The sequence below is a fragment of the Nuphar pumila genome, unplaced genomic scaffold (assembly GCF_984573655.1).
Source record: "Nuphar pumila unplaced genomic scaffold, dmNupPumi1.hap1.1 HAP1_SCAFFOLD_2528, whole genome shotgun sequence".
Classification (NCBI taxonomy): Eukaryota; Viridiplantae; Streptophyta; class Magnoliopsida; order Nymphaeales; family Nymphaeaceae; genus Nuphar; species Nuphar pumila.
The window spans coordinates 1-19,882 of NW_028323945.1; the positions used below are offsets into that span (position 1 = coordinate 1).

Sequence of the window (19,882 nt, forward strand, 5' to 3'; positions counted from 1 at the left end):
TTCCAAGAGACCCTCAACGTACGCTGCCAAGCTCCGGCCTCTCTGCTGCTGCCACCATGCATGTTGCGCACAAGCAACGACGTAAATCAATGTTTCAATCATAGCGCGCTATGCTGAATCAACCACGTCTTTGAGCTCACACGCTCTCCACAGTGCCGTCAACTGACAAATGCAACATGACCGTATTCCAAGTGCCATGATGCTGCTGGGGTTGCTCACCAAGTGGCACTCTTTTCTAATCCTTTCATCAGATGAAGAGAGTAAAAGTCTCATCATCATAATAATTGATTGTATCGGGCAGCGGGCAGGTGATTTGGGGGTGTTTTTGGTGTTTTGAGCTGTCATGTGTGCAGGTGTTGGTGATGAACCGGGCTGGCAACAAGGGCGCTAGACAGCCAGCTGTAGTCAAGGTCGAGGTCCATCGAGCGCGCAATGTGTGGGGTTACCGAACTAACGACATTGAAACGTTTTACAAGGTCACCGTTTCTATGCCTAACCTCGTCACTACAGCTCGCAGTACGTTCCTACACCAAATGCAATCGCCAGTTTTTTGGGGGCCATCCCCATTGCCGCTCTGTAGAAGCATGAATCACAGGCCCTGCCATTCCCAAGTTGCAACTGTCCATGTGAACGCGTTGATCAGATGACGATTGAAAATCACTGCGGCAAAGGGACCTCCACGATCCATTTCTGACATTGCAGCATATGCAGATGGCCTTTCTGCTCCTCGGCAGCACAAAGATCAGACATGGTCGTGTTTAGCTTTCAAGCCAAAGTGCAGTTTTTTTCGTTATGGACCACTGCATGAACACAGCTAGATGCAGTGCAGCCTGAAGGGAGGCAGTGAGCGGTTGTTGAAGATCTACATGTGCACTTGGAAAAGTGTTCCTTGTTGAACAGGCTCCACAGGCAGTCGCATAGCATCATCAGGTCATACCCGGCCTGAACAATCAAATTATGCTCCCTCACATGCTCCCACATGTCTGACCCCTTAGCTGCTCTGTACCGGCACTTGAGGCGTCAAGCTGAGGCTCACGCCTCAAGGAGAAACGCCCTGTTGGGATTGCGATTTGATGTTGATGATGCATCTTTCTACAACACCACTGCATCCACACGGATGTTGGCAACTTCAAGAACAATTTTGGAAATCAGTGCTACTGTTACCATCACCTGAGGTAAGCGACATCACATAAATAATGGCAGAAAAGAGTCAAACACATACATGTTATAGATAATGGCAGGAAATAGTCCACAAGCAACAAAGACAGCACACTCGAAGTGGTATAGCTCATTTGAACGTCAGCAAGTAGTCAAACAGATACATCATCATCCTCACATGCTGCAGCCATCCTTGAAGACGGCTTTGAGATCCAAGCCATCGGGCTGCGCATGTCGTACGACACGTTCGAGAGCAACGTGCTGTTCGTGATGCGCTTCATGATCGACACGGGTGTTGTGGGTGGATGTTGGTGCGAGCTTCCCGCAAACAAGTACCGGGTGGGGGGACAAGGTGGCGAGGCCAAGCTGTCCACGTGCCAAATCGACGCCCACGTCAACTTTAGGTATGTCCCGATGTACGCTTGACCCAACCTCGAAGTAGGGCGCAGATGAGGTGACTAGGAGCCTGTCCACTGAGTGAATTGTCAGTGGGTACTGCAGTGTACATATCAGCTACTGTTTGACGTGTTGAGTGTACAGTAACTCTCAGACTTCCACGAACTCAACGCGGTTGGCTGGTCGCAGAATTGCCGGTGGGGTTGGTTCAATGTCAGGGTTCACCTGCCTCCCGATTATCTAACAAAAGCAAATTATGAGTTTCCGGGGACTCAGGGGTAAAACAAGTGTTCAACTTGGTTATGTCCCATGCTCACATGGTAGCTTGTGGTGCTCGCTCTGCGTACCTGGACGTAACTACCTTCATTTATTGCATCACGTGACTTCCACTACTAGATTGTTACCATGTATATTAGCATGGAGGGGTACCGAACGAGCAAGTAGAAACACCGAAAGACCCATAACTAGGAATGGCGCGTCCTAGCAGGCTGGGAGAGTAAAAAGAGCTAGGACGACAAGTTGGGCCAGATTTTGGAGTTGAGGCGCACACATATGAAAGCGCAACACGCAACTGCGCAACTCAGTGATTTACAGTCCACTGAGCAGCTGCACAGTTTACCAGCAAGTCACCTCAGATGGCACCTCAAATGGCACGCACACGTATACACCTCAGACAACCGCAGCGAGCGCAGGCCCTCAATAACCAGTTGCTGCAGGTCCGCTTGCTGCTGCAACAGCGTCGCCCGCGCAGCCTCTTCACGCAGGTAACGAAGCTCCTCCTCTACGTCCTCGAGCAGCTGCACAGTTTAATAGCAAGTTGGGTGTGTAGGGACCTCATAGCGCACCCAGCGGTGGGGGAGTACTCACGCATGGCACCGTTCCGGGTTCTGAGCATGGACATTGAGTGTGCTGGCCGCAAGGGCCACTTTCCAGAGGCCGAGAAAGACGCCGTTATCCAGATCGCATCGGTCGTGCAGCAGGTTGGGGCCAAGAAGGAGTTCCTGCGCCATGTACTCACGCTGGACACCTGTGCCCCCATCGCTGGTGCGGAGGTGCGCTGCTTGCGCCTCAATGCCCGGCCGGCCGCTTGTGACGCTGGCTGTGCAGTGCTGGGAAGCCATCGTCTTGGATGCCGAACAAACAGTGACGACGCACAGTCACCTCTGCGGGTTAATTGACCGATTGTGCGGTGGTTTGTGATCGATGACGATGTTTCTATTGGTACTCTCAGCACCTATCCACACATGGACTTCGCAGCCGACACCCGCATGGACATCATGCTTGGGTGCGGATGATGATAACCAGGTTTGCTCTTCAGCAAGGGTAAGATTCTCACCACCGCATATCTTCTGAGAACGTGGAGGTTTGCAGGTCGAGTCGTTTGAGGACGAGCGGGACATGCTGATCCGTTGGCAGCAGCTGATGCAGCTAGTGGACCCCGATGTGCTCATCGGCTACAACATCCTGAACTTTGACTTCCCGTACCTCGTGACGCGCGCCAACACGCTCAAAGTCCCGCAGTTCATGCTCTGGGGCCGCCTGCGTGGCAATGCGTTGGTGATGAAGGACGCCCAGTTCTCGAGCAAAGCGTACGGCACGCACGCGTACAAGGACATCACTATCGACGGCCGCGTCCAGTTCGACCTGCTCACCGCCATGCAGGTGTGCAGTCATGGCAACTGGAGATATCCGGGGTCTGGGTAACACGGCAACTGGAATTATTTGGGGTTTGGGTAACGTGGCAGCTCCACTCGATGACATGCACGTTCAATTCGCTGCGACCGCTGTCATGCCTGTGTTCTGTAGGATGGTAACGTCAGTTCGGCGATGTGTCGTGTCGGCACTGCGATTCACAGACACAACGACAACGCATCGGGCGCATGGGCATAATGAACCTATTGAAAACAGGGCATTCCGCCTTCCAGGGGAGCGAGCAGTCTGCGACATTGCATGTCATGTGATGCAAATGGCCGCACCTCATGCTCGGCACTTTCATCATGCATATCCCATGGCTCGATTCGAGATCACTGCAGCAGGAGAGGTGGGGCAGGTCAGTAAAGGCGACCAGCAGAGTTGGGCGTCATCCGCTGTGATGCCATCTCTCCTCGACTGCTGTGTATGAGATAGCTTGTAACCAACCATTCTGCGTGTGCGCCTGCACGGTCATGTATTGCAAGCAATATGCCACTGTGTTCAACTGGCCTTTCATCGGCACGAAGCGCGCCGACATCTGCAACGAGAACTGTGAGCCTGTCGCTCAACAGCATGCGGACATGACAGATGAAGTGCTCACGCAACTGCTGTGTGCACGTCTGCACACTGGCTTGATGGGCACACTGTCACGATTTGTCACTGCCTCAACCGGTAAATCTGTGGTGCAGCGCGACCACAAGCTGAGCAGCTACTCGCTCAACAGCGTATCAGCGCACTTCCTCGGCGAGCAGAAGGAGGACGTCCACCACTCTTGCATCACAGACCTGCAGAACGGCAACGACGAGACGCGGCGGCGGCTGGCCGTGTACTGCCTCAAGGACGCCCAGCTGCCGATGCGCCTCTTCAACAAGCTCATGTATATGTTCAACCAGGTGGAAATGGCGCGTGTCACGGGCGTGCCGATGTCCTTCCTGTTGACCAAGGGCCAGTCCATCAAAGTGTTCAGTCAGATCCTCCGGGCCGCGCAAAAGGAGGGTTACGTCGTGCCTTTCCTCAAAGGGGGGAAGATGGCGGATGGGGTCGCATACGAGGGCGCCACAGTCCTCGACCCGTGCACGGGGTACTACACAGAGCCGGTCGCCACGCTGGACTTTGCGTCCCTGTATCCTTCGATCATGATGGCGCACAACCTCTGCTACTCCACACTTGTGTCCGCTGACGACATCTCCAGCGGCCTCGTGCCCCGCGAGGACGTCAACCAGATCCCAGGAACCGGTGCGCTTTGATTCAGAAACATTCCCCTGGTCGGGTAGCGACACACTGTCTCAGGATAGCCAGTTTATAACACGCTGCGCACTCAATCTCTGCAGCCAAACACTCCCCAGGCTCCGCGCAGAAGATTGCTACTTGTATATGACATTAGAGCACTTTGGTTCCCAAGTATTTCTTGGAGTTGCCAATGTCCATGTGGATTCGGTAGTGATGTGAAACGATACATGATCATCATCATCTCATACTTGATGATCAATTGCATCATGACAACGAGCAATCCTGTCTTGCAATTTCATGACAACGAGCAATCCTGGCTTGCAATGATGTGGAGATAGATGCCACTGTGCTACAACTGATTGGTGGCAGGGAGTAGGGGGGAACTATTGCTCGCATGCAATGACAGTGCTGGCACACGTTTGTCAACTCATGAGTCATGGTTTAACTGCCCTCTTGAACGGCTTGACACATGCACGTCTGATACCATGGGCATGTGCAGGCGAGTGGTTCTTGAAGCAAAGCGTCCGCAAGGGCCTGCTCCCCCAAATCCTCCAGGACCTTCTGAGTGCACGCAAGCGCGCCAAAGTGGACCTCAAGAACGCCACCGACCCCTTTGAAAAAGCTGTTCTCGACGGCCGGCAGCTGGCGCTCAAGGTGCGCTGCCAGCCCATTCAACCTGAATATTGGCCTGCGCAAGCTACGCATCTGGATGCAGTGCAGATGAGTGTCTACATTACTGAGAAGTTCGGTTTGCTTCTGCCGAATGCTGAAATTCGGCTTTGCTGCAGGTGAGTGCCAACTCAGTCTACGGTTTCACGGGGGCAACGGTGGGAAAGATGTGCTGCCTGGCGATTTCCGGCTCGGTCACGGCGGTTGGGCGGCAAATGATCGAGCACACCAGGAACACCGTGGAGGCGCGGTACACCCGAGCCAACGGCTATGACGCCGACTGCCAAGTCATTTACGGCGACACCGACTCCGTGATGGTCAACTTCAAGGTCAGCGACCTTGCGCAGGCCATGAAGCTGGGCGAGGAAGCCGCCGAGTTTGTCACAAAGGAGTTCCCTCCTCCCGTGAAGCTCGAGTTCGAGAAGGTGTACTACCCGTACCTGCTCATGAACAAGAAGCGGTACGCGGGACTCCTGTGGACACGGCCTGAGAAATGGGACAAGATGGACACCAAGGTGCGTCACTGTGCCAATGCTTCCTTGCAACTTTTAGTTTGCATGTTACTTGCTTCGAGTGGTGCAGTTCCACGTTAGCGAAGCCGACTCGCTCTCTCGTGATCTCAGCTGATGGTTGGAATGCAGTCAGGCGGGTCCAGTATTGGGCGTTCTTCTGAAACTCGAGTGGTGCGAGTATTCTTGTATTTGTGCTGGCAACTTGTGCTACAGAGCACGTCTCTGCGAGTGCGGTTGCAGGAAGAACCGTCTGCGCGTCATGGCTGTAAGATGTGTATATGTGCACAGAGTTTTAGCTGCAGAGGGGACCTTGCGAATTGAGTTGACTTTGGACAGAGTATGCATAGTGTTGGGGGAAATCTATTGGACTGTGAGCGGAGGTGCTGCACTCGAGGGAGCGTAATTTTAGGGGCAGATGATTTGGGGGTGTTGAGGCGTATGCGCTTGGACGTTTGCAGGGTATCGAGACGGTGCGGCGAGACAACTGCCTTTTGGTGCGCAACATCGTCACGGAGGTGCTGGACGTGCTGCTCAAGGAGCGCAACCCCGACAAAGCCGTCACTTACGTCAAAGGGATCATCTCCGATCTGCTCATGAACCGCATTGACATGTCCCTGCTCGTGGTCTCCAAGTCTCTCAGCCAGGTCAGCGGCCCATCCGTATTTCCATGTACATGTAACCCGAACCCGAGACACGTCAAGCAAACCAAGGAATATGCCACATGTTCCTACATCACACGTGTGTATGTCATGCCTTTATGGAATTGGGCACTGCAACACCAGTGGCTTTCCCTGGATGTAGGTGCCTTGTGGATGGTGCCATGTAGATGCAGGTGTGAGCAAGTAAAATATCTAGAGATAGTCAGGAATCGACGCCATGACCCCATAGATGTAGGCGCCAAGCACACTCAACTGACCAGGACAGCAACCTCTCCAGCAAGCAGCGCTGCCGCTAACCAAACAGCATTGCCCTCAGCCCCTGTCGCTGTTTTCTCATTCCCTTTGTGCTTTGTCGGCCATAGCTTCCTTTGCTTTTGCGGAAAAAGCTGCAGTGACTTCGTGATTTTCCAGATCTGTTCACATGCATCGGCATGTTGTGGTTGCCAGCAGATAGCAACGGACTATTCCCATCGCTATCTGACAGACGAGGCACGAAGCTGAGCCGAGCCGATCATTGCTGCAGGAAGCAGATGCATACAAGGTGGCCGCAGCACACGTCGAGCTTGCCAAGAAAATGATGAAGCGTGACTTGGCCACTGCGCCGATGGTGGGAGACCGTGTGGCGTTTGTGATCATCAAAGGCGCCAAGGGTGCCAAGGCAAACGAGAAAGCGGAGGACCCGATCTTTGCCCTGCAACACAACCTGCCCATTGACGCACAGCACTACCTGGACCACCACCTCGAGCAGCCACTCATGCGCATCTTTGAACCAATCCTAGGAGAGAAGCGAGCCAAGAGCCTGTTCACAGGTACCGCAATCACCTCGCATGTGCAATCCCCTGGTCTGTAGATCTCTTGGAGATAGTCTGGAATTGTCAGCTCAAAAAGCAGTACCAGAAAGAGACCAAGGATGGCCCTGGCTCGAGTGTCCTTGTACACCAACTCTTTGGTGTTTGAATGTCAGCTGCGATCGTTGCGCGTCAGCGGAGGCGTGATTGAGGCAATCCGTAATGCTCATAGGTTGTCAGCACACAGCATTGACTCATATAGCTGTAGGTGATTGCAAAGTCCGTGACATCAATGTTGTTCAAAGCCTCATTGCGAGAGATAATCACAACATGCGGCCATGCAGCAGCAATCGCGACATGTGACATGAAAGCAGCAAGGGTCAAAGTTACGGTGTTGGTTTCTTTCGCATGCTTCCGAAGATCTCGGCGAGCTTGCTGGGCCGGTGAAGATGGTGATGTATCTTTCCACGCACTACCATGGGCTGGAGACCCCTCAAAATCATTGATAGACATCTTGGCAGGCGAGGTATTTTTTTCTGGTCAGGATGCATCGAAAGTCCATGGGAACAAGAGGTCAGGCATTGTGAGTTTGTTATCCTGGCTGTGACATCGAAGACTTGAGGGGTTGGATGTATTCTTTCAGTGTTCGAGTGTACCTGTTGTCAACACACATGACCTTTTGGCCTCAATGTTGCGTGCTTGCCATGCCGCAGCACTTCGCTGATGGTTCGTCAGGAAGGGTCACACAGCGTGTTGTCTTTGTGCAACAACTTCCTTGACTCTTTTTTGCTTTCAAAGAAATCAACAATGAGAGAAGTTGTTCTGTCTTCCAACAAGAAGACAGCTGTCTTCCAATAGGACGTTGCAGGCGATTGAGTACTGATGAGATGTGTGCTGCTCTAGGTGAGCACACCCGAAGCATCCAGGTCAGTACACCTTCTGCGGGAGCAGGTGGCATCATGCGCTTCGCACAGAAGACCCTAAAGTGCATGGGCTGCAAAGCAGCGTTGCCGCCTGGGAAGACCACCCTTTGCAAGCACTGTGTTCCCCGGGAAGCTGAGATATACTTCAAGACCCAGAACGCGGTAAGTTCAACTCGCTCCTCTGGGCCTCAAGATGTTGTAAGTGCTTCGTCGTTGATGTACTTCATGCACTTTCTTAGGAAGTGTGTGGGTGTTATTCGACAACAAAACACGCGACAGGAAATGTGTGAAACAGGCCAATTGTTTGATCTATCAACGTTCTATCTCGCTGCATGATCGTTCGTGCAGGCCTCGCAGCCACTTGTTGGTGACAGTCGTGTGCTCTCCAGCTGCGGCTACGAGGCAGAGGGCGTTCCTGGCAATGAAAAGAAACAGACGCAGAAAACGCCAGCCCAACGAAGGCGGCATTCGCAACGTTCCTGGCAATGAATGTGTGTTGCATTGCGAATGCACCATCCAAACTCCTGAGCTGGCGGTGTCAAGATGAGCGAGCGTGATGTCACAACTCTGACATGGTTTCACATGATTGTGCGATTTGTAGCTGATGTGTGTTCAAATTCGTCACTTCTACAATTTCTGTCAAGCAGTAGGAGCGCTCTTGTGGAAGTTGTTCGGCCGACGCGGTTCATGCTTGCAGACGAGCGACCTGGAGATGCAGTTCGGCCAGCTTTGGACAGAGTGCCAGCGCTGCCAGGGGTCACTTCACCAGGATGTGCTGTGCACAAGTCGTGATTGTCCCATCTTCTATCGCAGGGTGAAAGTGCAGAAGGAGCTGAATGAGCACCACTGCAACATGCAGCGCTTCATGGACTGGTGACTGCTGCCATCGTTTTGCCAGCTGGCAGATGTGTCATATGCGGCTCTGGAACCTGTGGATTTTGGGTGCAGGATGGGGGGTGAAAACCATTCTGGCGAAGCACTACCTGTCACCAAATCGCTGCCTGCCTGCGTACACACGCTGCCGTGCACTGCAGCACGCTCGTGGCAACTCGTGACCACCGAATGCTTTCTGTCAACTTTTTTAGAATAACATTTCCATCGTGTTTTGACTTCACAACACTTACTGCCGTTTTGCGCCTGATAGAGGCCTCTAGCATGATACTGCGGCTCCCTTGCAGTCCAGCCCCTTTGCTCACTCTCTCTCTCTGTATTGTGGAGGGACTTAGAGGAAGCCGCGGTCCCAGGTTGAAACAGACAACACGCTCCGGCAGAATTCACCTCCTTGACCGGCTCATGTAAGCAACCTACCACTCTGTTGCGTTATAAACGCTATTTGTACGTGTATATATGCACGATGAAGCCATGTCGATCAACCACTCGATTGAGGTACCTAGCCTTAGTCTGCGGGACGGTGGAACAACAGCGCACCCGAACATCGTTTCACGGGTTGCGAAGCGGTGCTTGTAAGCAGGTGCCTTACGATCGAGGTGGAGTTTGGGAGTTCGGACGTCCGCCTGGGGCGTCCGCCTGGTCCTCATCGTGTTCGCCAGCATTCCATGCGGAGGTACCCAACATCAACGCTGAAACTAAGATGGCATTTGAAGGTGCCCTGCTCGCTCTCATCTAAAGTCCTTGCCCTTGCATGTGCCGGGGTGGTCAGGGTCAGTGTTGAATACGCACAGGGGGCTGCAAAATTACGTGTACATAGGGAAATGCCTACAATATAGGTTAGCTGACTGGTACCACCCATATGATGAGCATGCAAACGAAAGCCCCTTGTCTGTAGTTCTCTACAATATCCATTTCGAGGCCTCACGATGTGTAGTTCTTGTTAAGCACGCCCTGGAGTGCAGTCTACTCCTTGAACACTGCCTCTGGCACAAGCTCTTGAGGAGTGAAGCTCCACAAGCCCCCAGGCCATGACAACCGACTTGGACACCCTCCCCCCCATCCGCACATGAAAACAAGAGCCTGCACTGATGTTTCGTGGCTTCGTAGTGGCTGGAGCTTTGTTTGAGTAGGCCAAAGCAGCGAATATGTGGCGGCGCGTGATGGGCCAGGTAGCGCTCCAGTGCAAATTATGACCCCCCAACCGAACCAAGAAAGATTTTTCAGAGCTTGTAAGGCCAGGAGCAGCGCATGCCAGATGCCATGGCATTGTCGAAGTATGGTAGCACTGGGTGGCTGCTGCAAGGGCTGGTGATAGATCTGGTAAACCCATAAACTTGGAGAGTTTCCCTGTTGTCACCCCCCCGCTGACAGGGCTTAGCTCAGGTGCAAGTGGACACGGTTTCTGATCAAGCCCCCAGCATTAAAGTTGTAGTACGTTGCAAGGACTTTCCAATGGTACCTTTTCAGAGGCATTTGGGCAAGGGACGGCTTCGGAGCGTTCTCACAAAGATGCTTGGAGAAGCGAAACGCCACGGAAGGTAACTTTCTGAATACGCATCCGATTGCAGATTGTTTTGTAGATTCGGATTCGTCTTGTTCTGCTGCGTAAAATAAAGGCACCGCCTTCTGCTAGTCATTCCGCCGTTTTTCTGACCATTTGCTCAACGTCTTGACCCTCTACGGGGGGTGTAACCGTCATGCTCCGAAACCCCAACTGATATCTCCGATTATATGCCATATCAAGGGATGCGCCCAGGCTCAACACCACTTGATTTACTGAACTGATTTGAACGAGCCCGGTCCCATTCGAATCCGTTGCGCGTGCGCTTCAAACTCGACGTGTCAAAGGAGTGATAGTTTCACGCATATGACGTCAGCAGCACGTGCGCGTGACTGGGTGTCATCAGGGTACACGTAATTTTGCAGCCCCCTGCACGTGCCCTCCCGCAGAGTGCTCCGCAGTTTCAACCTGTTGCGCAAACCACGCTCATTTCAGAGCATTTTTTCGATCCAACTTTCCCCTAACATCCGTTTATGTACAGTTTGCATTTCGTAAACGGAATTCAGTGCCCTAATGCTGCTTGAATATCGGACCTGCGAGATCGTTAATACGCTTTAGAAGCGCACACGATGGAAGACGCAGCCTCCCTTGACACGCGCCTGACGTAACAGCATGTCTGAGTTGTATCGTGCAAATAGTTGCTATATGAATGTTAATTGGACGCGCATAAACCATTCTGCTGATCTGTAGAACCGTCAGCTCTGGCTCAATGTGGTGACAACACACGTAGCTTCAATTTCCGGCTGTGCAGCGCTGGCAAATAGGCCTCGACCTTTCTAGCTTGATTCTTAAGTATTTGCGTCATGTCACTGAAATCCTCGAATCCCAGTGCGTTCCCTGCTCGCTGTTGCTACTGACTACCAGCAGGGTACTTTCACTCTGCACTTTCAGCCATCCAGAGAGAGGTGAACGCAAGGAGTCTTTGGTCTGCATCACATTTTGTTAATGACAAGATTTTGCGAGGAGAAAATTTTCTCCTCGCGTACAATTTTGGATGTGTTGTGGTAGAGCGCGAGTTCGAGCGTTTGCAAAAACCGCGAGTAATTGGGAGCAGACGCCTTGTTTCGCATCGGTGCATCTCGTAGTGACAAATACGGGCTGGTATTTGATCAGCATTCCATATGTGCCGTAGCTTCTCTACGGAAGGGTTGTGCCACCCCGAAATGCTCTTGCTGTACAGGAAATGATGATGTGCCATGTTGGTATGGCATTCCTGAACGAAGCTTGACAAATCTCACAGGGCACAGTAAAAGGGCGATCACATATCCATGCGTGTGTCCAGCATTGAGGGCTATTCTTAACAAAATGGGGTTGCTTTGTGCCTCTTTGAGTTTTGTTAGATCTGCGCTGCACAGAGGCTTACCGACAAAGCCAGCGTGATGCCGCCTCCCGCATCGGGCAGCCCTAACCAAATTTCCGCCTACGTGCAGTCCGACCGAGCGAAATGGCCGTGGAAAGGCCATGCATTTCCCCTCATGACATCCGGCGATCATTCGACCTGGAGGGTTGCCAGCCGTACGCGTTTCACGGAGCAGTCCTAAAGACGAAGCTGCAGTTTGCGGGACCAGTACCCTTCGCTGTACAGGCGTTTCTCGTCAACGAGACCCACCAATTCATTGGTATAGTGGACGCGGCACATTCCCCAAGAAACGGCATCCAGGTCGCATCCTGTCAGGACTTCACCAGCCAAAAGACGACTGTTAGCATCTCTGTGGAGTTTGCAAAGGTACCTGCAGAGGTTCTGTACATAGTCGTGGGCATCGTGTCCACAGATTGCAGTTTTACGCCGGAAGTCTGCATCGAGGAAAGGTGCACGCTCGAGGATCAAGCTGTCTCGTTGAGCGTGCCAGCACTGCCCCAGGGTGGCGTTCATGTACTGGGGAAAAGGAGCATCACAGACCTGACTGGCCCCTCTCACATAGTCAATGCGTTCGTGCGCTCCAGTGCTTGGTGGCATCTCTACTCCAAGCGCTGCACTGTCGACAGCTGCCAGAACGCTCTGGATAATGTAAGCGCGTGGAAGGTTTGTGCCGCACATGGTACCCTGTGTTTGAGTGCATGACTGCGTTTCTCTGACGTCGCATGCATGCTATTATACACTGTCATGATTGCCCTTTTGTGCTGGTAAATTGTCACGATCAATCCGTCTATGGCCCAGCAGTTTTCACTCAGAATGGTGGTGGTGGAATGCACAGCCTGAATTCAAGCCGTGTGCACCACCTGTCATGCGTCCATAACCCGGATAGCTCTCGAGCAATTGATGATGGTGTACCTTTTCTTCGACACTACCGCATTCACATGAACAGATGCCTGGACAGAAAAGCAGAACACACCCATTACCTGCTCGATTTACCTCCTCAAAGCGTACGAATCTGTCCCAGACGCCTGAGCAGAGCTCCTGTGCAGTAATACCTGTCCTAATGCAGGCTGCATTATGCAGCAGGCCACATAGTCATGGACCAGATGGAACTTTGCGTTCGCTGTCATTTCTGATGACCTCTCCGGGCATCATGTCAAATTATTTGCTGCATGCTTCACAAATGAGTTGGCGCAATGAGTGCAGAGCGGCAAAATGAGGGGCTTCATGAAAGCATTGACCTCATCCCCAGGAGCGTCTCTGAGTACAGACGGACTCAACCCGTACGCAGCAAAGCCAGCTGTTTTCAAGAGGCTTCACATCAAGGTTGTTGATGGACATGACTTGGCCGTCAAAGACAAGTCGCTCTTCACATGCCTCGGGATAGGCAGGGGCTCATCAGATCCATATATAAAGATCAGCTGGGGGGGGTGCGCTCCAGACTAACTTTCGTTTTGCCAACCTGGATGCTGAGACAGTTGACAGATATGGACCAGGACGTTGCGTCCTGAAATTCCTATTGATGGTTTTCTATGCTGAGCGGCAAGGACAAAGACTGTCGAGTGTCCTTGCCGCGCTGTCGGAACAATGAGGGCGCACACATCACTGCCATCGCATGCTTGTTTGCTTTGTGCATCAAAGGTCTGTCATCATCGGGCTGTTTGGCTTTGCCATGCACCCCTCACATGAACAAACTGTACACCATCCCCTGTAATGAAGATGCAGATGCACACGCGTTCATCATTAAATCACATAGATAATGGCAGGAAATAGTCAATAAACAACAAACGCGTTCATCACTGTCATTCATCGCATCCTGGGGCCGCAGAGGAAATTGTCTGCAAATGCAGAATACGGGCAAAATCTGGGAGCAGAACACAACCATGTGCTGCCGTTTCACCGCTTCACTCAAGCAGGGAGGATCTGCTGCTATGCCAAATGACACAAGAGCGTGATTGTTCGTTGCAGGCAGGACAGAGGTCAGTATGCTACGAAGTTCAAGACACTGAATCCGGTGTGGAACGAGAATGAAGGTATCACGCACGAGTTTGCCAACGTGGTGGCATCTGATGCTCGAGAGTACAGGATCGTTGTGTATGATGAAGACGCATTCAAAGCTGATGACTTCATGGGGCAGTGCACCATTCCTTTGGCTGCATTGTGGAACATGCCACAAGGTGAGTCTGTCCCTTGTTTTATTGGCTTCCCCAAATGTTGTATGCTTCCTAACAATCTAGCAAAGCTTGTTGTTTGCTAAAATCTCGTTGCTTCACCACCATATCACAGCAAAATGTACATGATGAGATCTAGATCTCCTGGGATAATAAACATTGGATGGCAGGGCTGATGGCATAGCAAGAGTTTCGCGTAAACAGACAGCGATCCGAGCAGAGAGTACCACATGCCGTCTGTTGGCAGGCAGGAATTCAACAAGGAGGGTATGGTGCTCAAGCCAATCAGTTCGTAGCACAACAGCCCTGTTGTGGGGAGTCCGCGTCTACCGCATTTGCCCAAGAAAGGCAGGGTTTGCCTATCAATTGGTTGTACACCTGACCTGTTTGCATGGTCCCATGAGTCAACGAGCTGTCCAGGCCATCAAGTGATCTAGTGCTGACCTTATGTAGAATCCAGACTTGCAAGATGAACACCTGTATCTTGAGGCAAACGACGGTTTGCACATCTTCAGCTGCTTATATTTGTTGGACCTAGGCGAGCATGGCTGTCTTCATGAACATGCAGATGAGTGTGGGTGCCGTGCAGGTAAGTATTACGAAAGGTTTCAAATGTCAGGGTTGAGCGGAGAGGAGCTTGCAGCCATGAAGAAGGATGGCAAGGGCACGGAGCAGCACTTCAAGTCAAAGAACATCAAAGGAAGCCTCACCTTGATGATCAAGAGTGTAGCAGAGACAGATGGAAACACTACTCCACTCAGTCCAGCAATCGCGACATATACTGGCAACTACAGGCATACACCACACTTCTTTGATATAGGTGATGCGCCAAAGTCCCATTTGCCACGGGATGATGGACCGAGAACTGAACTGACCGAGCATTGAACGTTTGCCAAATGTGGCAAAGGGAGCAGCACTGAGCTTTTGAACGCAGACATGGCCTGTCTGCCCCAGTTGTGTAGTGCAGTATACTCTTAGGAGTGCTAGATTCCTGGAATGCATTACAATGCATGGCCTACAGATCGACTAGAGTAACAATTTCGGAGACTTCAGATATAGGATCAGTCGAAAGTTGTAGCGAGAGAAGCGTGCTCTTAGACTCCTCGTGCTGCTGGGGTGTAATGTGCTGAAACCTGGAACAGGGCAGGGGTTTTTGCTCCCATGGCACACCAGCTCTGCAAGCTCTCAACCTGTGGGACACTTTATATCGCATGCCATTTTACACGTGCTGGGTGGTCAATGCTTTGTCCCAGGACAGTGTTGCTCTGTGACACAGCTTTTAAGGTATTAAGCACATGTTTTGGTACATCAGCAACGAGGAACCATATGCATGGCACTAGTGCACAACAGGTACATGACCAGCGCCGCACGGGACTTCTGGTCGTGCGCGAGACGGCAGTGCACGAGGATGGTGTAGCCAGCATACACGCCTATTCAACAAACCCGTAAAATTAGTATTATCTCATAGCTATCTCGAAACAACCTCCGTTCAACGCGTGTTGCTGACGTTGGTGTCATTGTTGGTTCTCGAGTCGAGAAGGGTAAAGTCCAATTACACCGGCTATGCACCGTGAAGGCCGAGCCGTCTCTGCCTTCCACAGCCTTAGCACAAAGGATGGGCCCCAGATGTGATTGATGTCACTTCAGATGGGTTGACAATCACAGGATGTGCTCGAAAGAACAAACTCCAAAGTGACGAAAGGTGGGATGGAGAACGTAGCTGCGTACCTCGTATTCTTGTTAGTTCAAGTACACCCTGTTTGAAACGTTTCTCCCGTGAGCCTACAGCGTGGATGTGCGTACCGTGGTTCTCGCACAACAGTTTAATGTTCTATAGAGGATTCCCATGAATGTCCGCTACATGATGACCTCTGCAATGCGGTTCCAGGCCATGGATGCAGTTTGACAGGCGTTCCGCAAATTCAACGATGGGGTATACCGTCCATGTTCGACCAGGAGCACAGGTAAATACTCATAATTCTCTATCGAATGGAATACCTTGACCATGGCGATTCCAAATGCAGGTTCCTGCAAGTCCGGTGAAGCATAGATTCAGATGCTTGTCTCCTAGAACTACTAGTGAGCCATCGACGCCATAATGTCACAATTTAGGCAAGTGAGCCTGTTGAATATTCAATATAATATCATGTGCTTGTCGTCATCGTCTTCGTGTTTGCCTGTGCTTCCATTTTGATATGTAAATGCTACAGGGTACACTTGGACATGTACAGTCCTTCTGCCTGGTGATGAAATATCGCATCTGTTGCGCTCGCTGGAATCTAATCCCACCAGGAATAAATCAGCTACAGCTTGCCCTGTTGGCACCGCACGACAACGTCTTGGCAACCGCGGCCGTATGTAGCTGGCCTTCTCGAGAGAGTGTGCAACGTCTTGGTGCAGATATGCCTGCAAACACAGCAGGTGAGAATTGGAAGACTCAAGCGATATATTCGCTGAATAGAGCTTTTCTGCCGACGGCTCCTGGCGCCTGGGCTTGCCATTGATTCGTGGCATTTGAATATTCACCAGCTCCCACACCATGCTCACCTTGGTAAACAGAGGGACAAGACGTTGTGAGATATAGAGGCGGCCTATACAAAGTTTGCCATACAATGTGCTTGGATGGAAGCCCATGGGCAAAGTACCAAGCCATATCTTACAGAGAGATACTAGGGCTACGCTATGGCACTGAGCGACTAAGTGGTTTAGCCGAGCAAAAACTCACGACCACCTTGAGGCAAAGGCTGAAAATTACATATCTTTGAATCGTGATCGCTTGCAACAATCGCACCAACCTTGGCACCTGGCCCGGATATGGAATTTGCCAACATGTTTCAACAGCAGGGGCACAGCCGAGCAGGCATTCATATCTAGATACCTTCACAAGCCCTCACCTGAATTGACCCCTTGCGCAAGTAAACACTTCAGCTGTCCACGCAAATCAATCCAATCGCAGGGACGCCTCTGTTGCGAGGAATGATGCAGTGAACGTCTCAGGGATGGACAACGTACATTTCTGGCGTTGGTCGGGGCTCAATCCCAGCACCCCATCCCGAAGACTGCATGCTGTGCCAAGAAATAAGAAAGGAGCTTTCACCAACTGTTGAGCAATGCGCCACGTGTCAGGAAGGTCACGAACCTTCCCACCGAGCAATGTGCACGTGTATGTGGAGGTGAGACGAAATATGTTGCAGGTGCAAGACTCTTCAAGTGAATTGCACATGGGAAGCATGGCGCAGCATGTGCCTTGGAGTGATCCCATGATGAGGGGTCGGACGCTGCAGCAGCCAGTGTCCACCACAGCCTTTCGCTCGTGCAATGCACTAGGAGGGACAGATCAACCCTACACTGAATATGACTTCCAGGTGAGCCGTACTTGGTTGTGCATCAGCATGGGTCTGCGCAAACAAGCGAGGAGATAGGCTGGATAGCCCCCCGAAACCCCATCAGCGCCTCTCAAGCAGCCACTCAAGCACAGGACAACAGTCCGTTGGCATTGGCTGAAGGCTTTCAGCGTCTAGATCCGAACGACGACTGGCCGCCACTTGGCGCCGATGCAGACAAGGATTAGACTTCATAAGTGCTGATGGGTCCCAGACATGTACAGTTTGCTCACATCATGCATTTTGATTGATGGGTATCTTCCATTTCTTATCCCCCGGATGCCTATGTTCCATGTCTGCTTTTTAGGCTGACTCACTTTGCAAACCGCAGAATCCACCCAATAGAGTGCTGTGCGAGTATTTGAGCCAACTCGTGTCTTCTCGCTACTGTGTCAGATGCTGCTAATTTTGCCTTTGGGCTGATGTGTTAATTTATTTGTTCATTTCATGTCTACCCTACGACATTTAAAGATTCACCAACAGCCCTGTCTTTCAAGGCCTGCTGTGTGCTCATGTGACGTCAGAATGCGACGCAAATTGTGCGACGGGGTGCCCAGCATGGAGAGCTATCAGGCAAACCCGCTCATGCTCCTCTATCTCTCAGAACCAGCACCAAAAGGGAAAACCAAGCATTGAGCGACGGCGAATATATACCAGTTCTACGGTACTCTACTCTACTCAAATATCTGATGCAGGTTATGACCAACGTTTTGGCGCTCGCGGAAGCGGATGCTCGAGAGGATGGGAGCTTGGGGATTGGGGCGGGGCAGGTCACCCTGCTGCGGTTGCTCAAGGCGTACGAGGTCGTCCTTCGTCGCAACGGGATCGCCCCCGAGGAAGATACACACTACTATCGCTTCCTGCTCAAGCTGTCCCTGGACCCGTACCCAAACTGGTGGGATAAACTCCAGGTATACAATAGATCTTCATTCGTGGCTTTCTTGGCGCAACCATTTTCTTCATTTCTTCTGCTCGTTGTGGTGACAAGCGCAAAAGGCCTTGCATCTAAGAAGAGCAATGTACGATCATGTCATGCAAGCCACGGCAGGCTTTCCTCAGTGGCCATGTGCACGTGCTGCTTGTTTATCTGATACAGATTGGGTACCAAAGGCATGGAAGCTGTGCCATCGCAGAACTGTATTCCCAGCTTGCTCCTGGTTGGAACTCTCGCCGTCCGGATACATGGATCATCATCGGTATTGTCCTAGGGAGGTCGCCATTGCCATCAACAGAACATGCCGTGTGTGCAGGCAGAGCAGGTGGCAGCCTTGGGGCGAAGCAGCCCCATCTCTCAGTTTCAAGCATCGTTGCACAAGCAATCGTTCCAGCAGCAACATCACACGCTCCCTTCAACGCCCCCCTCCCCCAGCCCGTGTGCGCTCTCCGTCCAGGTGCCGCCAACAGCGGGCCACAGCAGCCTCCGCGTTCACCTTCGGCCACGTAGCCACTCACCACCTGGAACCCACTTCACCGCCGACATGCACGAATGCAGAGACTGGAAGAGCATGGCAGGAGTGAACCGGTCATGGGCATCGTTCCCTCCTCGCTTGAGGGCCTGCCCGCCCACTACCTGCGTCCCGGTGTCGTCGCTCTCCTCCCCTCGGTTTGGAGCAAACGAAAACAACGCAGGCATGGCAAACTTCACAGGCTCCTGGAGCCCCAAGCGCACAGGCTCTCCTGTGCCTGAGTACTTCCCCTTGGACATGCGCCCTCAGTCCTGCAGCCGCACACCCATCGATACTGTGCCTGTCTCGGAAGATGGTCTGACGTACGAAGACGAGGAAGCGTTCCAACTGCTAAGGATGCTGGCGGATGGTACGCTCTGCCCGGTACCCCGACTTTGCGTCTCTGTTGTCATTAACATTTGTGCGGTGAAGGGGCGAGCGAGCAGCCACACAGCGCAACCATGAGCTTGTCCTAGTCCAGCATTGTACCCAGATGCTGATTGCAGATGTAGTTGCAGCGTATTGTTTGGTCCTGGGTGGCTCAGATGCATGTGATGATGATGTATCTTTTCACAACCGTAATCAAATGAGCATGTGATGGTATGAAGGAACAGCAAGAGCAAGGTTGAAAAAACCTTGTCCATGACATCGACCTTGCTTCGGTAGATACTCACGCCAAACGGCACATGAGCAGGTGCGACACGATTTCAGCTGGCTGAACGAAGACGAGCTTGTCTTCAGGGTTTCGAACGTGGCGAGCACACACTGCTGTGCTCCGCAGCAGCTACGCAGCACGCACAGCGGCGGTTCAGAAGTGGACGATTGCAGTGAGCCACTGGGAGGTCAGCAGTGCCAGGCGCTTCCTTTACAGCTGGAGGGGTCTCGCACACAGGAAGGTCACGTGCGCGTTGGCAGCCTGGGTGCGTGGCTCCATCGCAAGGTGCTTTCAGCGCTGGCGGCGGGCGCTCCACCATGCAGCTGACTTGCAAGCCATCGCGGCTCGCCATTTCTCTGGCAGGTCTGCGCGGGGGGCCTTGCGCGCTTGGA

At 52.2% G+C, this 19,882-nt stretch overlaps 1 protein-coding gene across 1 annotated transcript; it reads left to right on the top strand.

Annotated features, from left to right (window-relative positions):
- Nucleotides 1-353: 353 nt before the first annotated feature.
- Nucleotides 354-11,707, top strand: LOC149808646 (DNA polymerase delta catalytic subunit-like; the record flags this gene model as incomplete). Its single annotated transcript, XM_089995211.1, has 13 exons — nt 354-516; nt 1,346-1,562; nt 2,384-2,606; nt 2,926-3,216; nt 3,936-4,482; nt 4,976-5,130; nt 5,265-5,660; nt 6,116-6,301; nt 6,840-7,125; nt 8,008-8,189; nt 8,725-8,900; nt 9,499-9,688; nt 11,612-11,707. Coding segments are annotated over 13 exons (3,108 nt in total), but the record flags the coding sequence as incomplete, so codon positions are not given.
- Nucleotides 11,708-19,882: the final 8,175 nt, after the last annotated feature.